This window comes from Helicoverpa zea, chromosome 24 (genome assembly GCF_022581195.2).
Source record: "Helicoverpa zea isolate HzStark_Cry1AcR chromosome 24, ilHelZeax1.1, whole genome shotgun sequence".
Taxonomy (NCBI): domain Eukaryota; kingdom Metazoa; phylum Arthropoda; class Insecta; order Lepidoptera; family Noctuidae; genus Helicoverpa; species Helicoverpa zea.
In genome coordinates, this window is record NC_061475.1 from 4,718,089 (window position 1) to 4,743,293 (window position 25,205).

The following is a 25,205-nucleotide window of genomic DNA, read 5'->3' on the forward strand; positions in this document are numbered from 1 at the left end:
AGGAATTTCTCCCTTTGTATGACATACCTATATTAATTTATGGGCTCGACAGCCATGTGGAAAATAATTTGGTTGACACCCTCATGCCTTTATTCATTTCAGCTAAAGGCTAGAACTTATAGCCTTTGTGGATGGAAAAAAATGTAGTCTTAATTATTTTTTTCGCTAGCATAATAATTTCGAAATTATTTATGCCTACTTTACTTAATTTAAAAATGCGAGAGGAACTCAGTCTGCCTGTCGGGCTTTCACGCCACTGAACACGTAACGTACTTAAATAAAATGTTCTACACAATACTGTAGGAAATATATAGCAGACAAATTTTTATCCGGGTGCAGGAAGAAATTGGTGGAACCGCTGGCAGAAACCAGATTCCCTAATAAAATATCTAATTCCAGATGAAAGCCCGCGGCGAGGGTTTTGAGCGCTACTTCGAGCGTTTCTTCGGCAACAACGGTCCACTCAACAAGAACAAACTTACTGAGAAGATAGCCAACCATCGCTTCTTCAGGTCCACTAATGAGGCTGATGAAGTTAGGGAGAAGATCGATAATCTGGAGTATAAGAATGAGGCTTTGAAACATAGGTATGGATTTTTTGCGATCATAAAACAACAGGAAAGAAAGAATTTACAACGGTAATGCTATCTTAAGAAATCTCTTCGAGCATACCTGTGAAAGGCAAATAGGTTTAAAAGCGACGTAGACAGTGTGTGTATTATCATAATTAAGTGAGTTGATAAGGAGAAAATATTATTTTTCATTAATATTACACATTCTTACATTCAATATTGCGCATACTACGCAGCTTACAGACAGTCTAGAAAAGTAAGTTTTCTAAGCTATCACTTAAACTTATTTTTTCTTACGGTTTTAATGCCTTACCTTTAGCTACTAAAGTTTCACCGTGATATGCAACAATCGAAAAAAATGCATAATATTACCTACATTTACTACACACTAATCAAATTTAAACACATTTAAACACAATAGCTTTAAAATAACGGAAAAATTGACTTAGGTTTTAGGTATATCCTGGGAAATTAAAAACTGAATCTCAAATGCTCTGTTCTTACATTTTTCAACAATTAATTAATATTTCTTGTATATCTAGGTTCCCAATGGCAGAACTAGGTATCAAAGTGTTTGGCAATGAGATATCCTACTGGAATGCCGAAGGTGACGAGGAGATTATGAAGTCTTTAGCCAGATTGAACCCACAACTCAGAGTTTTGGAAATACTTTCTGGAAAGGTAAGTCTGTTCTTGTTTCATGTTAATTGAAGATATCTAGAGCTACAGGTAATATTTCTGTTAACAATGTAAAAAATATTACCCAAGTCTTACATATTTCCGAACGTTGAATTACATAAAAACCTAAAGAGCTTGTAAGCCTTTTTGCACTGTTGACGTTTTTACTCCTTCACGCAAAAAATACTGAACCGATTAGAATGAAAATTAACACAAATATAAATGGTACTTTGGAGACTAAGAAAAGTCGTGGTGGCCTAGTGGGCAAAGAACCTCTCGAGTATGAGGGCGCGGGTTCAATTCCAAGTCAGGCAAGTACCAATGCAACTTTTCTAAGTTTGTATGTACTTTCTAAGTATAGCTTAGACACCAAATGACTGTGTTTCGGATGGCACGTTAAACTGTAGGTCCCGGCTGTCATTGAACATCCTTGGCAGTCGTTACGGGTAGTCAGAAGCCAGTAAGTCTGACACCAGTCTAATCAAGGGGTATCGGGTTGCCTGGGTAACTGGGTTGAGGAGGTCAGATAGGCAGTCGCTTCTTGTAAAGCACTGGTACTCAGCTGAATCCGGTTAGACTGGAAGCCGACCCCAACATAGTTGGGAAAAGGCTCGGAGGATGACTTTGGAGACTAAGATATGCTACTTTTTACCGAGTTTTAGAAGCTGTTTCCCTCTTGATGTGGATGAAACCACGGAAAATTAATTCTTGAAACCCAATTTTTGTTCTCTTCATAGGAAATTTAATACAACAAAGCGTCCCTATTCCTGGACACGACATTCTCAGTGCCCACGGGGTCAGGCCTGCCTATGAACATGAACCTCATGGGTACCAGCTATGTCAACACTAACATGTCTGGCACAGTCAGACTTACTGACACTAAGTTTGTTTTTATACGCTTTCACTCAAAAACGACTGAACCGATTTGGTTGAAATTTAACACAGAGACACATGGTACTTTTGGGAGGCAAATGGGCTACTTTTGATCCGGTTATTTTAAGTCGTTTTCTCCATAGGTGGAAAAGAATCTAAAAAATTGCATTCTACAAGCATTATTTTTCTTGTCTGTATAGGAAATTTCATATAACAAAGCGTCCCTATTCCTGGACACGACATTCTCAGTGCCCACGGGGTCAGGCCTGCCTATGAACATGAATCTCATGGGAACCAGCTATGTCAACACTAAGATGTCGGGTACAGTCACTGATAAATATGCGCAGTCCGGTAATCTGGACTTTGAGGGGAAATTGAGGCCGAGGTAAGTTGGTACTTTAATAATTTGCTATGTATTTTTTATAATATTTTGATGTAGATAGGTGATTCTTTTGATTTCGTAAATACTTAAAGGACTTCTAGTTTTTATTTTGTTTCAGACTTTTAATTATACTTACAATTCAAACAATTATTATTATTTTGTAGTTGTAGACAATATCTAACTATAATAAAATAGTTTTTTTTTTATTTGTACCAGCACATCGTATTTTTATATCCCTGTTTCATGTCCCATATGTCCGTTGTATATTTTTCCCTCCATTCCACAGTATATGTTCACTTTTATGTCCCATTTCCTCTCTCTGTATCCCCATTGTCTCCTTTCCTTTCTGTTTCACAAACACTTATTTTCAAAGTACCTCTAGTTAAGTCTTGGACAATCTCTTTCAGCCCTCTTGTTTCTCCCTATATCCTTACATCTAGTTTCTTTAGTTATTACAATATAAACTTCCAGTGTGGCAGTAAACATAGCAGCGACAATGAGCGTGGACGCAGGTGGTCTCAGTTCGAGCGGTATTCGCGTCAACTGGCGTCTATACACGGCCACCGCAGTGGAAGCCAAGCTGAAGATACGGGGATTGGCTCAATTGAAACTCGATTTAAGTCTGCCTATTGATAAGCAGGAGATTTTTGCTGCTAAGTAAGTATTTGGTCATAATTTTAATTATTTTTTTCTTCGATTTTTATAGCTAAGTTAGTAGTACATACTTGTAAATTATTTAGTTTTGTTTTTATTGTATTTTAATCCTAACTAATATTATAAATGAGAAAGTAACTCTGTCTGTCTTTCTGTCTGTCTGTCTGTCTGTCTTTTCTTCACGCCTAAACTACTGAATCGATTTGTGTGAAATTTGGTACAGATATTAGTTTGAAACTTGAGAAAGGACAGGATAGTTTTTATTACAAAAAAATATAAAAATAAAATTTATTCCGGATAGAATATATAGCGCCACCTATTACATTATACCAAAAATCTACCGGAAGTTACTATTCCACGCGAAAGAAGTCGCGGGCAAAAGCTAGTTAGTGTATACAAGCTGTTGATTTGCATCCGTGCCATATTCAAGGAGGTAATTATGCTAATGATTCTCGACCCAAATCAATAAAAAAATTGGTACGTAATTTTTTTTCTTTAATTTTTTTTCGGAATTCCGTAAATGTCATCTAGCCTTATTTAAACTTGGTGCGTATGTTACTGGCGTTAAAACCGTGCTGCACCCTGACACAAACGCAAACACAAAGCATGCGCAACGATCACTCATAAATTTCATTCATAAAATTGGATTACTTCGGAAATACCACGACATTACAATGACAAAAAAAGCAGTGCATATTAGTTATTTCCCATCTACTGTAATTCCAATGGATTATTTAGGTATTGTATGTCCTCCTCCTGAGCTATGGCACAAATGCAAATCAACACCTTGTATAATAAAGAGTACATCTATCTATTTTACATTTAGTAATTTTAGTTTATTTTAGACCTTGGCAGGGTAGGTTAATCTAGGTGTAGCATCACTTTGGGCAATCACTCAGAATCTTAGGCCCGATGTTACGTGTTACCAATAAAGTATCAGTTAGTTAAAAATGGTATCTGCCAAGTGCCAGAAATAAGCTGCTTATAATTTCTGCCATATATGTATCCTTCTCCTTGTGAGAGGAGGCCTGTGCCCAGCAGTGGGACGATAAAAAAGGCTGTAACTGTATGTATTGCTATCCGAGACCTTTAAAACCAAAATGTATAGTTTATCTGCTGATAGGCTATCAGAGACTGTATAAGTACCATTACTCACCTTACTCTTTTTACTTTAGGTCGGAACTTATAATCCTTCACGGTGATAAAGAGCAACAACAACAAGGTTTGAACAAGAATAGAATAGAACAGAATACTTGTAGCTGGTCTACCTTCGATAAGGCTATTGGTATCAAGATGTGTGCCTCTTATCAGGTGAGTGGAATTAATGAAGTGCCAGCTTTACTCGGTTTACTCGATTATGGAGAGTGATAGTAAAATTATCTCATCATCTACGTAGCCGTTCCTAATTTTTTTAGGTTCGGCTTCTAGTCTGGAACGCATCGACGAGGGAAAAGTTCGAAGAAAATAAACTGTAAAATATTGACACTGACGCACAATGCCCGTATGTGACAGTAAGACGTTACTACCTTTCTGAACTAACTAATTAGTCAACTAACCGTATCGACTGTCAAAAATGTACAAATGACAACCGAGACCCGAGACTTGAACAAAGAATATGAATCTGAGCTTTCAGAAAAACTGTCCAAGACATGACTAACCACACTTAATCTGAACATGTGGTCGACCTGAGAAGCTGCAATTTCAGAAATATACTAAAGCAAATTTTTCATGTTCCAAAATTACACAAATGAACTCAAATATATTTTCACATTTCAGTTCCCAAACATGACGAATCTCCGCAACGCCCCATACTTCCTAATGAGTGGACCTGCCAAATACATCCTCTCTCTAGAGAAGGCAGATCCCACAGCTGACACATACGCCTTCCAGTACAAGTGGGACAAGAACGAGACCAGTAACGTTGTTAGCTTCTCTTTCGATACTCCTGATAGTAAGGTAAAGTAAAATATAGCTGAAAAATAGGAGAGGTTATTGCTCATCTTCTGCTTTCCACTTAAACATAGTTACGTATATACAAAATAAAAATACATTGATTGAAAGTTGCTCCTCTTTGGGAAGTTGATTAAAAATAATGAATCGAAGGCGTTATTGTTTTTTGATCTTATTTCAATTTTATTTTATTGTAATCATTTTTAATTGGTCCTGAAAGTATAATTGTTTGTTTGTGCTTAATTATTAATTTTGGTAACCAAATTACTTCTTCTTAATTTTTTTTTTAATTCACAATTTAATAACCGCATTTTCTTTGCATGTGGTGTTAGCCTTTAAGAAATTGTTACACGTGCTTTTATATGTATTACTCAAGTTTGTAAAAATGTAATGTGTAAACAATTGTTGGCTGACCTTAATAAAATAAATAAATAAATAAATACTCTATTAACCTGACATTCAACTGATTATCGACATTGCCATCTCCTTAAACGAAGATTTTTCTGCGTAAGAAAAAATATGGTCACCATAGTATTTGACACTTAATATATAATGCTATATTAGTAACATATATTATTTCTTAAGAAATAGTTATCCCTATAAAACACATAATATTGTAACAAGAAATATAACACTGTCATTACTTCCACAGGAAAAACGAATGATCAACGCAGTTTTATCGATATCGAATACCTCAAGCACAGCACTATTAACCCTCCAATCAGAGAAGAGCACGTTAATAGCTAAAGCTATGTATCGAAACATGCCTTTAGATAAATCTCTATCGGCTAGTCTAGACGTGGATGGTAGGAAACAGTTCGATACGGTGATGTCGATAAAAAGGCATGATATTAAATACGGGTTTGTGTGGATACCACATGCCTATTGGGTCGTCGATAATGAGAGGGTTGCAGAACTTTCTGGTGAGTTATTATTATTTATTGGCCCAAACTTTCCGACCTACCAGTCTCGAAGAACTTTATTTTTAAAACTGTTTCTCTATTTACCAAAGTTTTTTTCTAAATATGCAACTATCAAGTAAAACATTTAAGAAAGACAAGGCGACTAAAGCTGAATTAGTTTAAAAATGTGCTTTATAGAATTAAAATACCCATTACACAGAGCCAACATCGGACTGTTCGAAATACTTATCTTCCTCTCTTTCTCAAGGATTTTATTAACGGCAATACTTATAGGTACTTTTTCATCTCTCCGTCTATGAACCATTTAACAATTTGGCACATACCTGTAACCTTATTCACTCTTCACAGGTGTAATAAAAGTAAAATCCAAAGGCAGCGTCACCCAAAGCGACATAGAAGCCGAATTTCAAACGAAACAGCTAGCCAGCCACTTATTAGGCTACTACACTATAAACGGACCAACCCACGGAGCTAAACTACAGTTCGATTATCAATTCTATAAAAGTCCTAAACAAACGATTAAAATAGAAGGGATTTATAGTGAGAGGACGGGAGCGTTTAGACATGATATGTATGGAGATCTGTCTATGCAGTTTACCGCTTACCCTGGATATAACTTCTATACTGTTTTGAAGAATGTTGTAAGTATTCTTCATTTTTTTTAGTTACAATTTGCTGTTAATTTAGTTTAGTAGTATGTCTGTTTTAGGAGTAAAAGAAATGGCGTTAGATAGACAATAATTTTCAACTTTTTTCGTAATAGATATTGATAATTTACAGCCCCTTTTGCTTAGTTTGAAATTACCATGTTATTAAATTATTATTATTTGTTTATTGGTCTGTTTAAGCTAAGTAATTTGGCATCATGATTATGCTTTCAGTATATATTTTTATAAACAACATGTAACGTAATTAACGCACACCCTCAAACACCCCAATTAGAATAGTATGTTATATTCATAATACATACACTGAATTTTTAATTTAGCATGTATATGTATTGTTATTTACTAAATTAGTTATACCAATTCTTGGTGAACTTTTTGGTCACCAAGAATTGGTATTGCTACTACGCACGCAAATATCGCGTCGCGCGCCGCTCGACTCGACACAACATAACGAAACTACGGAAAAAGCCGACAATACACGAAGTCTTATTACTTTGAGTTACGGTCTATTTGAATTTGTTTTGACAGTACAGGGTTAATATGACAATAATTTCCGTAGTTTTAATTATTTTTGGGATAAAAAATTACCTATATTAAAAATGATATAAATCGATTCAGTAAACGATTCTGAACAAACTAATTTCAGGATGTGCGTTAATTAAGTTACATGTTGTATAACCAGTAAACATAATTATTTTTTATATACTCTTTACATATCCATATTAATCCTCTTTCTTTTTCTCAGAAAACGCAATCCCACGTGGATATAGGCTTCAATGTAAGCGCATCCCGGGAAAATAAAGACGACCCCGCCTTCACGTTCGCGTTCACCCGCGCGGATCGTCTGACCGGCATGAAGTTAGACACGCGACTGACGTTACAGCGACCACGGCTCGTTGATATGAGGTTCCAATTTGAAGGGGTGAGTGGGTAAAATTAATGAGTTTTCTGTGTATTTTTCTAGGGTTTTAGCCACTGAACACCTCTTCACTTGAAAAAAATACCAGCTTTAGGGTGCTTACATAAAGAAACAGGTTTCCGGTACAGACAAACCTGTACGAAAGAAACAGGTAAGAAACAGGTAAGTTACAACCTGTTTCTTTATAAGTGAGTGAATAGGATTGTATTGAAATATTATACCTGCACTGATCGGTACCTACCCGTACAGGTTTGTCTGTACCGGAAACCTGTTTCTTTATGTAAGCACCCTATTCCCTAATAATACTTTGTTTCATCACGCTAACTTATATTATAAAGGCGAAAGTTTGTATGTCGATGTTTTTTTTTTATATATAGGCTCGAGTTTTGCTGTTTTTTTTTTTGTCATGATTTTATGAAATAACGGCTGAACCGATTTTGATTAAACTTTTATCAGTGTACCAAGGCAATCCACGGCAAAATTTCATTTGTTATATCATTTCAGTTCATTACATAATTTAAGCATTGCTTTAATCAGCACCTTCATTCCATATCAACAGATCGGCCCAAAATACACAGCGGTGGCCCTTCTGAACTTCAACCCGAAATCTCGCGAGATCCTAGTGTCGGGCTACCTGTTCTTCCCTCCTGGCACACAGTTGTATCTGGATGCTGAACTCAACATGACCCTGCCGACGTTACACCCTTGTGTCATTAAGACGAAGGTGCATGAGAAAATGCCCAATGATTATCAAGTAAGTGGTTTCTTTAGTAAATACGTAATACGTACGTACGTAACTTGAAAAAACCAGAACTTAAAATAGATTGGGACCCTAAGATTATGATATTTAGGTGTAGGGGTAACCATGATAGGATTAAAATAGACAAAAGAACTTGCAATTTGAGACACTTGAGACTAAAACAATGTAAAACTAGGCAAAATATAGGATTTCCTCCTACTAAAAGTCAGAAATCAGTGGTTGACTGTCTCCAAAAGACAAGTGCTTAAACTATTCTCAAAGTCTTCTCTAAAACAGACAAACTACCTACATAATCAAGGACTTCTTTAAAATAGACACAGGTACTTAAAAAAACAAACCAAATGCTAAATTAACCGGTTGTGAACTAAAACCATGTAAAAGGTAAAAGTGGTTTTATTTCCTTGCGTGAGTTTAAGACTACTGGAATATACCTCTATAATTTAAAAGTAAACTCCTGGTCTATTCCACTTCAATCGCCAACCATAGACCAAACCCTTTAAACACCAAACTCCTTCCTAGGTAAACGCAGCAGGCGTTTGGTTCACGGGCGTAGACTTTAACATTGACGCTTCATACCAAGATCAATCGAAAACCAATATGGCGTCTCATCACCTGAAAGCTTTGATCAGCAGCACACACTTCAAGAATATCGCCATGGATGGACGGTTTACACAGGATAATAGGCAGATTACTTTTATTGGTCAGGTAAGGAACTAGTTAACCAGGATAATATAGAGGTATAAGGAAATTCCCAAATTCATCTTCTTAGCCAATTTCATCTTTATCGGTTCAGACGAAGGCTGGAAGCATAGGGATGGAGGATGACTTGTACTGGTCAGGTAATGGTCGAAATACTAGCCTAAGATCACCTACATAGACCCATGTACCTCATTGCCAAATTTCATCTCAATCAGTTCAGCCGTTTTACCGTTATAGTGTAGCAAATAAATTCTGGCAGTAAGTTTGAAAACGTGGCCCCTCCTGGACAGCCTTTTGACCACCAAAAGCTAACAAAAACTTACTTGCTTCCACTAGCGGTTTCACATGGGACGGTATTAGTAAATATTTGTGTCTACTTTATTAAGAGTTTTATATAGTTTTATATAACTTTATTTCTTTCCTAGGGTGAATACAACGATGACCACTATAGAACTTTAATCCGCTACATATTACTTTCGGAACAAAACTTCACAACTTATGTGGAAGTAGATGTCGGCGGGAAAGCGTATAGCGTGAACCTTAATGCTGACCTAAGTAACAATACTAACCTTAATATGGATATACATTTTGATCAGTAAGTATTTATTGGTTTTTGAAAATAGAATGAAATAAATAACAGATACAGAAGCTTCAGATAAATATTACCTACTACAGAAGCAAAATTACTTACTCTAGCTGGTACCTGAATCTCTTTTTTTTCCGACCCAAAAGTCTCTTGTGTTAGTATTTCATTAAACAAAATTTTTGTGTACAAACTGCAATCTGCAATAATGTAAAAGTAAAATCTCCTTAGAGAAACTTAGAGTCAGTAACTACTTAATTTCAAAACTTGCCATTGGATTTACATTAGCCTTACAAGGCTGCAGCTACATAAGACTTCAATACAAAAACATCTGATTACAATCCACTGCAATTTCAACCTTACATACATTTAAAACTCAAAATAACTTCCCTCAGACTTCGCGACCTCCACTTTTCCTACCAACGCTGGGTGACGGCCCGCCAAAAGCGGCTAAGTGTTGCCTTCAACTGGGATGCAAACCGTGACCCTTCGCAGAAAGTCAGCGTAGATGTGCAGTTGGACAACAAGGGGACCTGGCACCATGGTGGACATGTGTCCTTGTACTATCCTGGGAGAATGGTTAATGGGGAGTTCGAGTTTTTGTTAAGAGGTAAGTGTGAATGGGTCATAGAGGTCCAGAAAAGAAGATATAGAAACTATCTGCAGCTCTGCCTAAAAGAGATGCATTATTTTAAATATTTTCTACTTCTAAAAGCCACAGATAAAAGGGAACTTGTACAAACAACTTATTTGCTCCACAAACGCCCCTCCGTAACTTTATCCGCAGACATCACTCATCTAAAGGTTAATTTGCCTTATCATAAATACCTAGCCTTAAAAATTTAATAGAAGATATTTTTTCCACTGGAAATTGTTAAAAATACCTTTTAATCAAACTCCTACCCTCTTATTATAAAAACTGCCGCAAGTAGTGGTTTAAACCCGACTGAAGACGTCTTGGTTTGTTACGGTACTTACGATAGTCTTCACATCCTTATTACAAAACGTAGACTAAGAGAAGACTGTTTAGTACTTCGATTTGTCTATGGTTCAAATAATATCCACAGATTATAAGCAACAAATATTTAAATCATTCGTTCAATCGTTCCGAATTCTATGCGCAGTTCCTTTTTACATTATTTTGTTAAGTCTATTTTGATGAAAAATAAATAACTATGATAATAAAAAAAATATCTCTGCAGTTGAAAATATTACTTTTTATTATTTAAAGGTAATTTTATATTTCTAGTATCTTTTAACGATATACATATGATCCAATTATTCTCTTTTAAACAACTATCGAGTTTGCGCGTATAACGGAACGTCAGCGCGCGTTTCCGAGTTATGTTTTGTTTTTAGGTTAGAAATAACTTGGATTATTTTCATCCCGATTTAAATGATTAAATAAGACGTTGTGCATCTAATTAGAACCTCTTCAAAATTAAGTGCACAATAACTTACACACAGAATATCGTGTGCATTAAATTACCAAAAGAAAATGAAACATTTGAAACAACATAAAAGTAGAAAATTATATTTTATTCCGATGTCTATTTATACAGTCAAATGCACTGATACATGTTGGACACTGTTCTTCATCACACAATCTTGTTCCCTTTCTCATCTAGGCATTTTTCTACATTTTAGCAAGCTTCCAGTCTTTTACAAACATTGCATATTACTGGCAGAGATACGGCGTGCAAAACGCCAAAATAGTCTTGAATCTGTAAATAAACAATAGACTGTATGATAATCTGATATATTTTCGGAGTTTCATCAAAATCTATGTGGTAGTTTATGCGTGGAACATAAACAAACATCCATAATAAAAACTTTGACTCTTATACAATTAATTAGGATGTTTTGGCAACCTACTTGCACTGTAAAGGCTACTTACTTTATGGCGAGCCCAGTTGAGCATCATAGGATCATCCTGGATTATCATCATGCATTCAATTGACTATTATTTCGAAAAACGTAAATCGATATTTATATCGAAAATTGTCGTCAGGTAATTTGAAGAGATTTTGTCGATGACGCATTCTGTTGGGTCCCCGGACACTCTCAATAGTATTCTAACACATCCAAGTATTCCAAATCACACATATTTATATCCACTTTTGTTTTTTTCATCACAAAACAAATAACCTCAAAAGTAAATAATGTCGGAATTTGACGTTTGTCGACTAAGTACTGCAGTTAAACTAGGGGGCTCGATGGTTTATCTTTTGTACTACAGATAGTAATAGGACTTGCGATAAACTGCGTTTTGTAATAACGTTTTTTCAAGGTCGTACTTAAAGGTGGATTAAAGGTAGTACAAAAGCCGATACTTATTTGATACCGCGTTTTATAATAAGAGGGCTAATGTTTACAGATAAGTCACATCAAAGTTAGCTTTAATGCCGTAAAAACAGGTCCAAACACACCTTTATAAGTTGGTTTAATCTAATGCTATTTCCAGATTGGTTCTGCCAATGGCACGTCCGAATGGGTTGGTCAAGCGAGTCCAACATACTATGGCGCGTTAAGATGTACTCGGAAGCACATAACGAGACTGTATACGCGTTGCTCTCTAGCATGAATACGCCATTCGCAGGATGGAAAGATACTAGCTTCAATGTTATGTGAGTTTTAATATCCAATCGGTAAAGTACTTTTTTTTTTAATCATAGGTGATTGAAAGGAGTAGCCCACATAACAAGCCCTAGTTTTTTTTTTTTTTATGTGGTTTGATACAATCAATAATGGAATAGTGCAAAATGTTTGAATTTATATGCGCATACGCAGGTTTGCATTCAAAATTGTAACAACAGATATCAAGGGCTGATCTTTCAATCGCATGATAACTTAACTATATGAAGAATGTTTGAAGTTTTGGTATCTTTTGTAAAAAAAAATATATTAAACTTCCATGTTTATTCCTCAAATGGAAGTCAACTGATTATTAAAAAATCTGCTTAAGAATAAGTATAAAATTTTACTAACACTGAAGCTAAAATTTCGTCCACCAGGTGGCGTTACCACGACAATCTGCAAGCACTAAACGGCAGTATGAACTGGCAAGAAGACTACCTAGCATTCAGTCTACTAGCCGACTACTTATTCAAGACCAATGAGTTCTATGGCGAAATCAATGCGGTTGTCAACTCGACTATACCGACCTTACCGAAGGCGGCTGCTATAGCCAAACATAGGGTCGTTTGGAAGAAAAGTGCTGATACTCTGCTCAGTTTTCAGGTAAGATTAGTCTTATGTTGTAAGATATAAGGTTGAAATTACAGTGGCAGCGTTGAAATCCCGAATATACAAGAGGAAGATAAGTCCGCAACTTTCTAATTCAGCTTTGTCATACATCTGGAATACAGTGAAGGTAGGTCGTAGCTAAGATATTGATAAAAGGGAAATTCGATGATACGTTGAGCGTCTAAATGACCCTCTCTTTCTTTTAGTTTGGAATCAAATCAAAAATCATTTATTCTTGGCTGCAAGACAGCACTTTTTGAACGTCAGGAATTTACATAAGACAGCCCCCAAAACGCCCACCTTTCACCACTTCCTATGTGTTTTTGCTGGGAAGAAGTGGCGCAACAAACTCCCCAGCAACAACAGAATTTATCGTCACTGAACATTGCACGGGTTGCTGCACCGAAACCAACCATCGAGTTTCGTGAGATCTTTTAGCTCATGTTTACAGCTGCACTTATTGTTTCTATCAATTATTTTGAAATGAACATATTTTGCATTAGTCCTATCCTGGCGACCTGAAGGTAAGTACAAAAAAATAAAATAAATGAAAAAAAAAATGAATTCCTAATGTGTTTTATTTTTAAATCTGGTGAATTTCTAATTACAGATTACCCCTCTTATACTGTCCCACATATACCCATATAATTTTCATTCATGTGGACTTTGATAACATCAACCATACATTTCCTTTTTAATGTATTATTCATCTCTTAACAACTATATAAGAATCACCTTTCTATAGCATTTAAGTTTTAATTTGAATTACTTATCAATAAACCAAACTTACTTATAATTACATAGCCTGTTTACAGCATCAATTTTCATTTCAATGTTGATTTCTTACATAGGTCAAGAAGTGACAATGACACAAGCGTCTTACCGTCTTACCACAAAAACTTTTAAACGTCAGTTTATGCCTTGTCTAAAAAAATTTCAAATTATGATGTTGACATATGGTTCATTTTGCAGCCAAAATTTTATTAGACAAGTGTAAAACAGGGTTTAAAGTTTTTGTAGTAAGGCCCTATATGTTTACATTTACCTCCAAAATGTTAGAGTTACCAAATACAATTTTAATTAACCTCTTGAATGCCGCTAATTAGAGAACAATAGAAAATCAATTGTCTCGCATATATCTACTCACCGGCATACAAGGGGTTAAATCAGTTTAGCAATTTCAAGTTTATATCAATATTTATATTATTGCTTCTTAAATACTAACATTTACAGTGCTGTTTCACTTATCACTTCTAGAAACATCCAATATCCACATAAGTATATGTATCTAAACATATTTGGCAATATTATACAGACCTTATCAATTAGCATACCAATATAGTTTTCTTATAATGTAACAATATTAAATTTTATATGCTGACAACATTGAGATAAACATGACCGAATATATTAATGGTACATAAGTTGATTAACTATAACTATAGGAAATTGTGCATATCTGCGCTCTGACATACAACATGTTTATTTGAAATGTGTGTTTAAGTAGAAATTGCAAAGAAGATTGCGTGATCACAATCTTGATCATTTTGGCAATACTTCAAGCTGGCGTCTAAATATGTATTTACAGACATTCCAAAGACTTATTCTCAGAATTGTTAATTTTGGTTTGGTTTTTCTGAATCAATTTTGGTGCAATGTTAGAGAAGCAATGAAATGCTATTTAGAGCTGATCAATGCAGAATCATTCTTATATAATTAACGTGATTACATCTATTGTCAATTGGCAGAAATGCATTTCTCCAAGATGCAACTTACAATGTATAAACCAGAAACCAGTTTCTTTAAAGACAAGATGTTACACAGCTCTTTGACTGTATCATTAAAGAAGCAACATTAAATATGAATACACATATCTTTAATCATAACAACAACATACACTTTAGTCTTAACAAACACTACATAACCTAAAGTGTACTCCATCACTCACTTCACTTCTTTAGCTTTCTCTAATTTTGCCGTGAAGAAACACAGCAGACTTAGGGAAAACTAAACATGTCGCATCAAGAGGCCACTTCGTCGTTTGTCGACTCGAACTCCAGCTTGACGTCATCGTTCAACCCGTCAACATCAACCTCGTTTTCAGACGCATTCAACATGTTCAAAGTAACTTGACGAACAGGAATACTGGCGTCCTCAAACGCTTTCTTCTTCAGCGTAGTGCGTATTTGGTTCACAGTTCTACCTTTGATATGCTGGCTTAAGTTGTTCAAGTCTATGGCGAATCGATGCACGCAAGATCTAAGCATTTCTATCTCGTCGTCCGTCCACTTTCCGCCGGGCTGCGCGTCCCCCATGGGGTGCAGTAACTTCGTCATTTCAGCAAGCTTGTTAAACGCGGTTCCGGCTTCACGGAATATTTCGCTTACCTTTGCGGCGGAGTTATTCATTGTTGGATGCTAAAACTTATGCAATCCGATGTAAAATGACTATAGCTGAATGGTCCAGCTATTTAACGTGGATTAATGCTCGTTTTATTAATTTTATTTCGATTCGACGGCAACGAAACAAACTATATACCTCCAAATATTTTTCTCAACTGACATTAACATTATCGGGCGTGACGTTTGTCGTTAGTGTCAATTGTCAATGTCACTTGTGTCAAATAAGCATCAAAATACTGAGCGCGTTCCAGATACTTGTTTTGAAAATGTTAAATATTTAAAACAAAACTTATTCGTGTTTTAATGTAGTCTTTAAAAATCGTGTAATGTTTTATTTCTTTAAATAATCGATTTCCTTTCTTTTATTTTTTATATATTATCCATAACTTACTGGAATTAAACAATGTGTAACATTTTTTCTTTACAGTACAACGAAGATGGTCTTCTAATGATCAACTCATCATGGACTCTGGAGAGAGGACAAAAGGAGAACAACATTACAGGCAGAGTAAAACTCCTGACGCCTTTCCCTGTAAGTATCTTTCTTGCATTTTTACCTTAACACGGCCTTATTTAATAAAATATGCAAGAAGTTGCCAATAATCCAAAATTACTTTACAGGGCTACAGGCAAGGATTCCTCCGGACGGAATTCGTGTTGGGCCACAAACGAGACATTCATGGCATCACCTACCTTGACCTTGAAGAGAAAGTGCTCAAGATTTATGTCAACGGTAAGTTCTATACATTCTACCCGTTAAAAAATATATCTTCCTCTACAAGTAGAGCGAAAAAATTTACAAAAATATTTTTGGACTGGCTATACAGTTGCAGTATTGGCAATATTCAAAGTCAGTTTTAACCGAATTCGCCCTTTATAATTACAGCTTTAAATCTGTTCTCTAGTCCTTAATCTTTTTCTTATCCTTCAGGTCATATGCGTCGTATTACTAACTGCATGTTAGTGGTGAACGTAACGAGTCCAATGGTGGAGTTCCCGCAAATGACTGCGCGCTTCGGCTTCGTAGAAGCTGATAGACATCTTGTCGCTATGGTGGTTACTACTAATTCTACTACTGGTAAGTACAGCTGTTTCTGATCATCAATCTTGAACCTTATCACTAGAGGCATAAGCTTGGATATTTAACAAACACGTAAGCGTAAAATTATATACATTGATAGATTAAGTTTTGCTGTTCAACCTTATTGTGAAAGATATAAGGTTTGAAATTGATCAAAGGCAAGTATTTCGAACAGCTTTTGGTCAATTTGACTGTGAGGCCTCGGCCTCGAATTTTGCGGGCAGCGGGGCGACAGCGGCGGCGGCGCGGGCGGTCACCGAGTGCACCGCTCGTTGCCCGCTCCCGCGCCGCTGTATTCGAGGGCCGGTCCATATGGATATACGCGTAAGATCCTGCCGCTCCCGCGCCGCCGCCGCTGCCGCCCCGCTGCCCGCAAAATTCGAGGCCGAGGCCTGAAAGAAAGGAGTTCTCTAAACTAAATAATAAGAAAATTGTAAAAAAAGAAAATTTAGGACTCCTTGAAGCACAAAGAAAATGCTAATATTAATTTATTAATCTAATAATACTTAGTGGCTGATTCGGAACTGCATATATAGGCTTTATATCCACATTTTATTTTTAGGTATCGAAGTGCTTCTGAAGCTGGTGACATTGCAAGACTTCCATGTATTCGGACATGTTGCATTGCCGATACAGTACCTGAACAGAGCTATGATCATTGCCAAACGAGCGCCTGAAGAGGTAATTATTATATATTGATATTAATGTATGTAAACACTACGTATTTCAATTTTATTTTTAAAATAATAAAAGACTAAAATTATGTCGATAAAAAAATATATTTTGTAGTTAAGAAGGGCAGTAAAGAAGGGCATTAAGCACTATTTACAGGTTTAATTTTGCCAGGTACAAATGCTGATACGATCTATCAATTATAAAGTCATTGAATTACGGGCAAATATAGGTGGTGTCGATCAATAACTCTCGATTCTCAAACAGATGATGATGAACAGATGTTTTCCAACTTATATGTTCATCTAAAGTTTACTCCAATTACTAACTACCCACAATATTTTCCAGTTGGACTTCAGAGTAGGTTGGGGTAAAATGGACTTCGGTTTCACCGGCATCTGGCACTGGCGGTCACCCATCAACTTTGTGTACTTGTACAAGCTTTACACACCGCTCGAAGGATTTGAGGAGAACGGACTTGTATTGAAGAATGTATACGGTGATGGACTTGATACGGAAGTCTCTATGAGATTGTCTACGCATAAGGTAAGAATCAATTTGAACTTTAAGGATAGGTATATAAGATTTAATTTAGATTGAAAATTTCTCATATAATTATAAACTGTACCCTACACCCTAAACGTTTGTGAATGAGACGAAACGTTTTATGATTTATTGTAAAGACGAAAAAATATCTCCAAAAATCATTTTCACACATTTTATTACCTTTTCGAATTTCTCAACAACCATAAATAGATAGTAATTTAATTTCAATAATTTACCCATTCCCAGTATTTTTTTTCTACAAGTAAATGTTATTTATATTTTTACAGTTCGGCATAGCAATTCTTCTAAAGGACAACGGCAAAGGTCTACTAGACGTACTTAAGGATAGATTCCAACACGACTCGCAAGTGGGCTCCGATATGTTCATAGAGAACTTCGACACTAGAGCACGGGTCGTGCTCGATACGTTGTATTATCCTACCATCACGTTCAATTCGCATCTTATGAAGGTTGGTCTAGGAGTGTGTGTGAAACCTCTTTTGACTTTTTTTGAGAAGGTTATCTTGAATATAAGAGTTCACATTTGCATTTAATGCATAAGTACAATGTTGCAGAAAACAAGGGATATTGTAAAAGTAAATTTTCTGCATTAGCAGAAAATTAATGACACAAACTCAAATGGCAACTATATGACGATTCATAAGGACCTGCAAAGGCTAATTAGAAAGGCCTTTTGACCGAGGATGTTGTCCTTGGCAATAGAACAGAACAGAATTTTATTTTGCAAATCATCATCCTCCGAGCCTTTTTCCCAACTATGTTGGGGTCGGCTTCCAGTCTAATGGGATGTAGCGAATAAAAAAATAAACGACGGGATTCATGACAGTTTTTGCAAACTTAACGTTTTTTTACAGTTCGTGGGTCCAGATGAAGAAGACATAATGGAAGTAAATGCTACACTTCACTTGCCTGACAAACCGCCTATTGTGTTGACTGATGTCTTTATTTTAGAGGTGAGTATTCATATTGCAGAATAAAGTTATATCTCATAATCCAGCTACAAACAACCTCTTATGTAAATTTTATTTTAAAGTGGGGTATTAACTGAACTTATGTGTATAAGTATTATATATTTTCATTTCTAAATGAAATATAGAAGCGACCACTATCTATAATCGAAACGGTTTCAACTGATACATGTTCCAAATTCAAACCACACTATGTCTATTAAAAATATTTGACCTAGCAATACACAGCACTCAGTTTTAAACTACACCATTAAAAAAAAAAAAAAAAAAACAATATATTTACTATCTTTCTTTTGTTCCTACCCTGTTCCCCAGTTATTTGGTGTCATTGCAATTTGTTTTTTTTTCTTCTATTTACTATCAACCGCTTATTTAATATTTGTTCCAGCAATACACAGTAATGAGAAACACCCTTAACTTAGTAACGCCTTTCCAAGCTGTGAAGGAATTAAAGTCGGTGTACACTGTCGACATTATATTAGGAGAGAAGATCAATGTTACCTGTTTAGTGCTGTTGTATAACGGGACTTATTGGCATGAGGTTAGTTCACAATACTATAAATATACAAATAATGTAATTTCTGGAAATAGATTAGACATTATATTTATATCCATTTATTTTTTTTATAACAAACTTTTTACAGTTTTGAATATTTAATTTAAAAAAATGTAACAACACTATTTATATTATTTTTTGGTTAGTCTGGTTACGTTCATTTTTACTTAATAAATAGGTACAGTCAACTTCAGGTGCATGACAGTTACCACTGATGTGCAGTCTACGGTACTCAAAAACTCTGCTATTTTTTTAAACATATCACACAAAATTTAACGTGATAAGAAGAGATATCTTACAAACTTTGAAATCGATATTCTCATTGTCAAACTAACTACATTATGTAATTTTGATGTCCAAATTGTCCAAAATGTTAAACTAATTCCCAGATATCGAACAAAATATTCTACGAGTACGAATGTGGGGAAGACGATACCTACCAATCATACGTCGCGTCCGTCGGCATCGCCACTCCTCTCACAGTGTTGCCAGCGCTAGAAGCGAGAGTTGCCGCTAGACTAGAGGATGCACTATGGAAAATGACGGCCGATATCGCCATGCCGGCGTTTACTATCACCGCTTTAGCCAGTTTAGAGGTGAGTTTCTTTAGTCTTCTTCATCTCTCGAGCCTTTTCCCAACTATGTTGGGGTCGGCTTCCAGTCTTACTGGATGCAGCTGAGTACCAGTGCTTTACATGGAGCGACTGCCCTCTATGTAAGATTCTCTAGTAATAATAAGAATTACGTCGATTTTTTTGCAACAGAATTCTTTGGCAGTGCCCCTAAAACTAAGCTAAGGTCTGCATCTTAGGGCACGCCACCATCGTGGCGGTAAGTCCCCTCTTTGAGGAGTGGCTCGGGAGGAGTCACGGCGCCCTCACGTACCGCATGACGCAGGTCCTCACCGGACACGGTTGTTTCGGGAGGTACCTGCACCGCATCGGTCGTGAGGAGGCGCCCGGGTGTCACCATTGTGCGGACAGCCCCGAGGACACGGTGGACCACACAGTCCAGGTGTGCCCCGCATGGGAGGGGCACCGCCGGGTCCTCGTCGAGGCTTTGGGCGGCGGCGACCTCTCGCGTCCGGCCCTGGTTCAGGCCATGGTCCGGGGCGAGAGGGAATGGGATGCCGTCGCCTCCTTCTGCGAAGCGGTCATGCTCGAGAAGGAGGAGGCGGAACGCCAGAGAGTTCGCACCTCTCATCCCGGCCGCCGCGCTGGACCAGGTAGACACCATGGGCGCCGGGTGTCGCGAGATGACTCCCGGCCACCGTAGGCGTGGGTCTGTGGGCGGTGAGTTCGGGTGGCTCATCGTCCCTCTGTCTTTCTAGACGACAGACCCGTGTCGACGGCGCGCGTTGTTCCACGCGCTCCTCAAAGAGATGTCAGCAACCCCAGCGGGGCCCAGCAGGGCCAAGGCCTGCCGGGGCTGCGGGTTGTTCGAAAGAGATACCGCGGCCCTGGTACATAAAAGGCCTATGACGGAACACGACGATTTTAGTCAGTAAGAGTCTGACACTCCCTCACCGCTGCTAACCCACAGCGGGAGGGGTCATTTGATGATTTTACGTCGATAAAAAAAAAAAAAAAGGTCTGCATCTTGAGGATTGGAGTTGCAACAGTCAGGTATATCCATAAATATGTATGTATGTGTGATGTGTGTTGTGTATGTATGTGGATATAGTGGTATAGAGGTGTGTTCGTATTAGTGGTATAGCCACGCCCCTCACGGTGTTGCCGGCGCTAGAAGCGAGAGTTGCCGCGAGGTTAGAGGACCACTTGTGGAAAATGACGGCAGATATCGCCATGCCGGCGTTTACTATCACCGCTTTAGCCAGTTTAGAGGTAAATTAATAAGTATTATTAATTTTCGTAGCATTTTTTTATTATTGTTCAAATAAAAATAACCATAGAAAATCTGTGATACGAAATATGCAATTTAAAATAGCAACTCTATAAAAGGTGTGTATTTTAATTTAAAAATCGATTAGATAATAAAAAACTGTTATTTCTTTCAACTTTTTAAATCATAACATGTTTAACGTAAAATATAATCTAGCATTTGATATTCGACATAGAAATAGTCTCGTCAGACAAGCAATAAATCGATTAGAGATATCGATAACTTAATTTTAAACAAGCATTATTCTCTCAACAGCTAGACGATCCATTCGTGGAAACATCAGGTAGTCTGAACCTAACATCAGCGTACTTAGAAGACTACTTCATCAAGATGCAGTTCAAGAAAGATTTCTCCGATGTCGAGAACGTAGTGGGAGGTGGTATACAGATACAACAGGGCGAGCAGAATAATTATGTAAGTATACAGTTTATATTGGGGTTATAAAATAATATAATGGAAGTTTCTTAGCTTACTTTACTACTTCTTTTTATCCTTCTCTACTTTATTATTATTATAACTTTATACTCTCTATTTCTTAATCCAATTTGAACATCCTCTTACTTTCCCTCTTTATCACAAATTTGATAGCATTTACGGATTATCTTTTTAATAATATGGACTCTCGTATTCAAGTGGATGCCATTTACACTGATTTTCGAAAGGCATTTGACAAGGTTGATCATGAGTTGCTACTGGAAAAAATTTCGTTTAATGGCATACGTGGTGATTTGCTCCGATGGTTCTCGTCGTATATTAAGAACAGAACTCAAAGGGTGGTTATTAATGGATTCAGATCAACTACTGCAATAAGCGTGAGTTCTGGTGTGCCTCAAGGCTCGATTTTGGGACCCTTATTATTTGTTTTATTTATAAATGATATCAGCACTTGTTTTATAAATTCCAAAATCCTGCTGTATGCCGATGATCTAAAAATTTATAGACCCATTACAAAACTCGAAGACAGTAAATTATTACAGGACGATTTGGATCGCTTTAGTGAATATTGCAGGCGTAACAAACTACAATTGAGTATACCTAAATGCTGTTGTATTAGTTTTACGAAAAATAAGAATGCTATTGAATACACGTACTCTTTGGACAACAGCATTTTATCGAGGATGTCACTTGTTCGTGATCTCGGGATCCTGCTTGACGATAGACTTCACCTAGATTCCCACATTAATAAAATTGTTAATAACGCATTTCGTATGTACGGCTTCGTGATGAGATCTGCGAAGGAGTTTGTTCGACCCTCCACTTATTTATACTTGTATCAGTGTTTAATAAGATCTCAACTAGAGTATGCAGTGCCGGTGTGGAATCCCTTTTACAATAAATATTCAGAACTTATAGAAAACGTCCAAAAAAAATTTATAAAAGCCATGCATTATCGTTGTTTTCACACAACAGTGTCATACGATCAATTACGTAGAAAGTATGAATTGCTTGACTTGAAGTCGAGACGTACTCTTCTAGAGACTGTATTTTTGTATGATTTGTGTAATAATGTTTATGATTGTATCAATATTCGGAACAAAATCTGTTATATTGTGCCTAGAACGACTGTACACCGTAAGGTTCGTACGCGGCCACCCTTTGCTGTTACCTCTTGTCGAAGTAACGCAGGTTTGCGCGCACCTTTGCGTCGACTTACTGGCAATTACAACAAGTACTTCCCGCATGTTGATATGTTTTGTCTATCGGCCAGTCAATTCAAAAATATTATAAAGAAGACAGTTAGTCAATAAAAACCAGTATTTTTTATCTATAAGTATAGTATAGTATAGCTTTTAGGTTCATATTTTTTAATAACTGTTAGCAAATAAGCCTGTTTAATGTATTTTGTGGAAAATGTCGTTGGTAACACATTTGTTCAAAATTGCTTGTATTTACCTATATCATGTCAAAATGTAATGTGTCACTGTTTTTTTTCCCAAATAAATAAAATAAAATAAAATGTTTCTTTGTCTTTATGCTTAACGAAAATTTTGGCATGTTGAAATCAAGCCTCGGTAGCATTAATCGGTCCAAAGAAAGCAAATATTGTCTTTAGAAATTGAAACGAACTTAGTGATTAAAAAGGATTAAAGTCAAAAATTTCCATATTTACTTAACAGACTCGAACATTAAACCCTTCATAAGTTCTTTTGTTAACCAATCAAGATTTTAACCCCCAAAATTCTTTCTTCCAGCTATTCGCGGACGTAGTATGGCGTCCAGCCCCCCACCGTCACATTCGCTTCAAGTCCCGCGGAGCTCTCGCTCCCGTACTGTCTCCCGCCGAACTCAACTTGTTATACAGCGAAGATATATCGAGAACATTGTCAGTGGACTTCAACAGCGAGACCTACTTCTATACGCTGAAGGCAGATCAGACGCAGACTTCTGTTAGCGCCACTTTGAGCAGCCCGCATGAAGGGTTCAGGTATATTTGACAGCTTAAAATATTTAATATTATAACGTATCGGTATCGTTGCTCGAGTAACTGGGTTGAGGAGATCAGATAGGCAGTCGCCCCATGTGAAACACAGGTACTCAGCTGCATCAGTTTAGACTGGAAGCTGACCCCAAACATAGTTGGGAAAAGTGTTGAAATCTAGATTCCAGTGCAAGGGCAATTTTGCTTATATATTGCTTATGTATATTATTAGCGCCACTTTGAGCAGCCCGCATGAAGGGTTCAGGTATAAGAATTTTCATGGAATAGATTAAATTAAAGTTTAGAGTCGTGTGCAAAAATGGGGTTGTTCTTTAGGTTTCTACATGTCTTTCTTGCAGTGGGATAACCATTTCAGGCAGTTGAATAGAAATTATTTTCTTTTAAATTATTTTATGGTTATCTGTAAGACTCTTATGCCCAGTACCTTTAAAATAAAGTAATTGCTAGTTTTTTGACATTATATACAAGCTTTATAGAAAAAAAAAAAACAGAAAGCTTCTGCCCGGAAGAAAAACCGTCTTTTTTTCTTGTTTATATAAAACAAGGATTACTGATACCTGAAATAAATAAAATAAAACTGTTTTGGAAAAGCTAAATACCTAAATACATGGACAATTTGTTTATCGTCTCCCGACCCTTTCCAATTTATATATTCTGTTTTTATATATTTCAGAGCAATAAAAATAATAACCGAGTTTGAAGGCGATGACATTCGAGGCTCTTTCGTCACCGACACCACAGAATATAGCATCAACGGCAAAGTGCTCAATAGGAAACCGCTTGAGGTAAGTTTTAGTCAAACTACAAATACTGTTTTAAATATTTTAATACAAAGTGTTAGAATGAAAAGTATATTTAATTTAAATTTCAAAGAAGTATGTTGCAATAATACAACAATATAAATGGCCAGTTAGTTCACATTCAAAAATCATTGAAGGCACATTTTAAGGAATACATGGTTCTAAGACAATTTTTTAAATAATAAACCCTGATTCGTCTCCACAGATGGCGTTAACCCTAGTTCCCCGAGGCCAAGGCGAGAACGTAGACATTCGTATAAAGTACGAGAGCAGTCCCACAGTATATGCACTTTCGGCTAACTTTGTGGGACCAGTGTCGGCCACACTACACGCTAGGACCGAAATGGCCGCTAACTTCAGTGATATTAATGTTAAGGTTTGTATTATTTCCTGGCAAGTTTATTTTACATAGACATTGGTATAAAGTACGAAAGCAGCCCCACAGTGCATGCACTGTCGGCCAACTTTGTGGGACCCGTGTCGGCCACACTACACGCTAGGACCGAAATGGCCGCTAACTTCAGTAATATTAATGTTAAGGTTTGTATTATTTCCTGGCAAGTTTATTTTACATAGACATTGGTATAAAGTACGAAAGCAGCCCCACAGTGCATGCACTGTCGGCCAACTTTGTGGGACCCGTGTCGGCCACACTACACGCTAGGACCGAAATGGCCGCTAACTTCAGTAATATTAATGTTAAGGTTTGTATTATTTCCTGGCAAGTTTATATTACATAGATATGGGTATAAGGTACGATAGCAGTCCGACAGTGTACGCACTGTCGGCCAACTTTGTAGGACCCGTGTCGGCCACATTACACGCTAGGACCAAAATGGCAGCCAATTTCAGTGATATTAATGTTAAAGTAAGTATATTTTCCAAGCAAGTTTATTTTACATAGACATTG

The 25,205-nt window shown here is 36.7% G+C and overlaps 2 protein-coding genes across 3 annotated transcripts in view; one reads left to right on the top strand and one right to left on the bottom strand.

Annotated features, from left to right (window-relative positions):
* Window positions 1-25,205, top strand: part of LOC124642409 — a 59,931-nt gene that overhangs the window by 15,952 nt on the left and 18,774 nt on the right. For both annotated transcript variants that reach the window (XR_006985763.1, XM_047180815.1), the window contains 28 exons: window positions 400-587; window positions 1,115-1,253; window positions 2,324-2,508; window positions 2,977-3,162; window positions 4,335-4,470; window positions 4,936-5,115; window positions 5,762-6,032; window positions 6,381-6,673; window positions 7,446-7,622; window positions 8,179-8,373; window positions 8,899-9,084; window positions 9,504-9,673; window positions 10,057-10,271; window positions 12,126-12,288; window positions 12,676-12,901; window positions 15,737-15,841; window positions 15,931-16,042; window positions 16,241-16,387; window positions 16,953-17,071; window positions 17,411-17,608; window positions 17,896-18,078; window positions 18,484-18,582; window positions 18,986-19,138; window positions 19,543-19,749; window positions 21,311-21,469; window positions 23,248-23,480; window positions 24,169-24,280; window positions 24,501-24,671. Coding sequence is in view for 1 of the 2 variants with exons in the window: in XM_047180815.1 (XP_047036771.1) it covers window positions 400-587; window positions 1,115-1,253; window positions 2,324-2,508; window positions 2,977-3,162; window positions 4,335-4,470; window positions 4,936-5,115; window positions 5,762-6,032; window positions 6,381-6,673; window positions 7,446-7,622; window positions 8,179-8,373; window positions 8,899-9,084; window positions 9,504-9,673; window positions 10,057-10,271; window positions 12,126-12,288; window positions 12,676-12,901; window positions 15,737-15,841; window positions 15,931-16,042; window positions 16,241-16,387; window positions 16,953-17,071; window positions 17,411-17,608; window positions 17,896-18,078; window positions 18,484-18,582; window positions 18,986-19,138; window positions 19,543-19,749; window positions 21,311-21,469; window positions 23,248-23,480; window positions 24,169-24,280; window positions 24,501-24,671 (4,908 nt within the window). In the remaining variant the exon portion in view is untranslated. The remainder of the gene's footprint in view (window positions 1-399; window positions 588-1,114; window positions 1,254-2,323; window positions 2,509-2,976; window positions 3,163-4,334; window positions 4,471-4,935; window positions 5,116-5,761; window positions 6,033-6,380; window positions 6,674-7,445; window positions 7,623-8,178; window positions 8,374-8,898; window positions 9,085-9,503; window positions 9,674-10,056; window positions 10,272-12,125; window positions 12,289-12,675; window positions 12,902-15,736; window positions 15,842-15,930; window positions 16,043-16,240; window positions 16,388-16,952; window positions 17,072-17,410; window positions 17,609-17,895; window positions 18,079-18,483; window positions 18,583-18,985; window positions 19,139-19,542; window positions 19,750-21,310; window positions 21,470-23,247; window positions 23,481-24,168; window positions 24,281-24,500; window positions 24,672-25,205) is intronic.
* Window positions 14,762-15,470, bottom strand: LOC124642414 (chromatin complexes subunit BAP18-like). The gene has a single exon (XM_047180820.1). It carries the CDS (start codon window positions 15,313-15,315, stop codon window positions 14,929-14,931), a length of 387 nt encoding a protein of 128 aa, XP_047036776.1. The 5' UTR covers window positions 15,316-15,470; the 3' UTR covers window positions 14,762-14,928.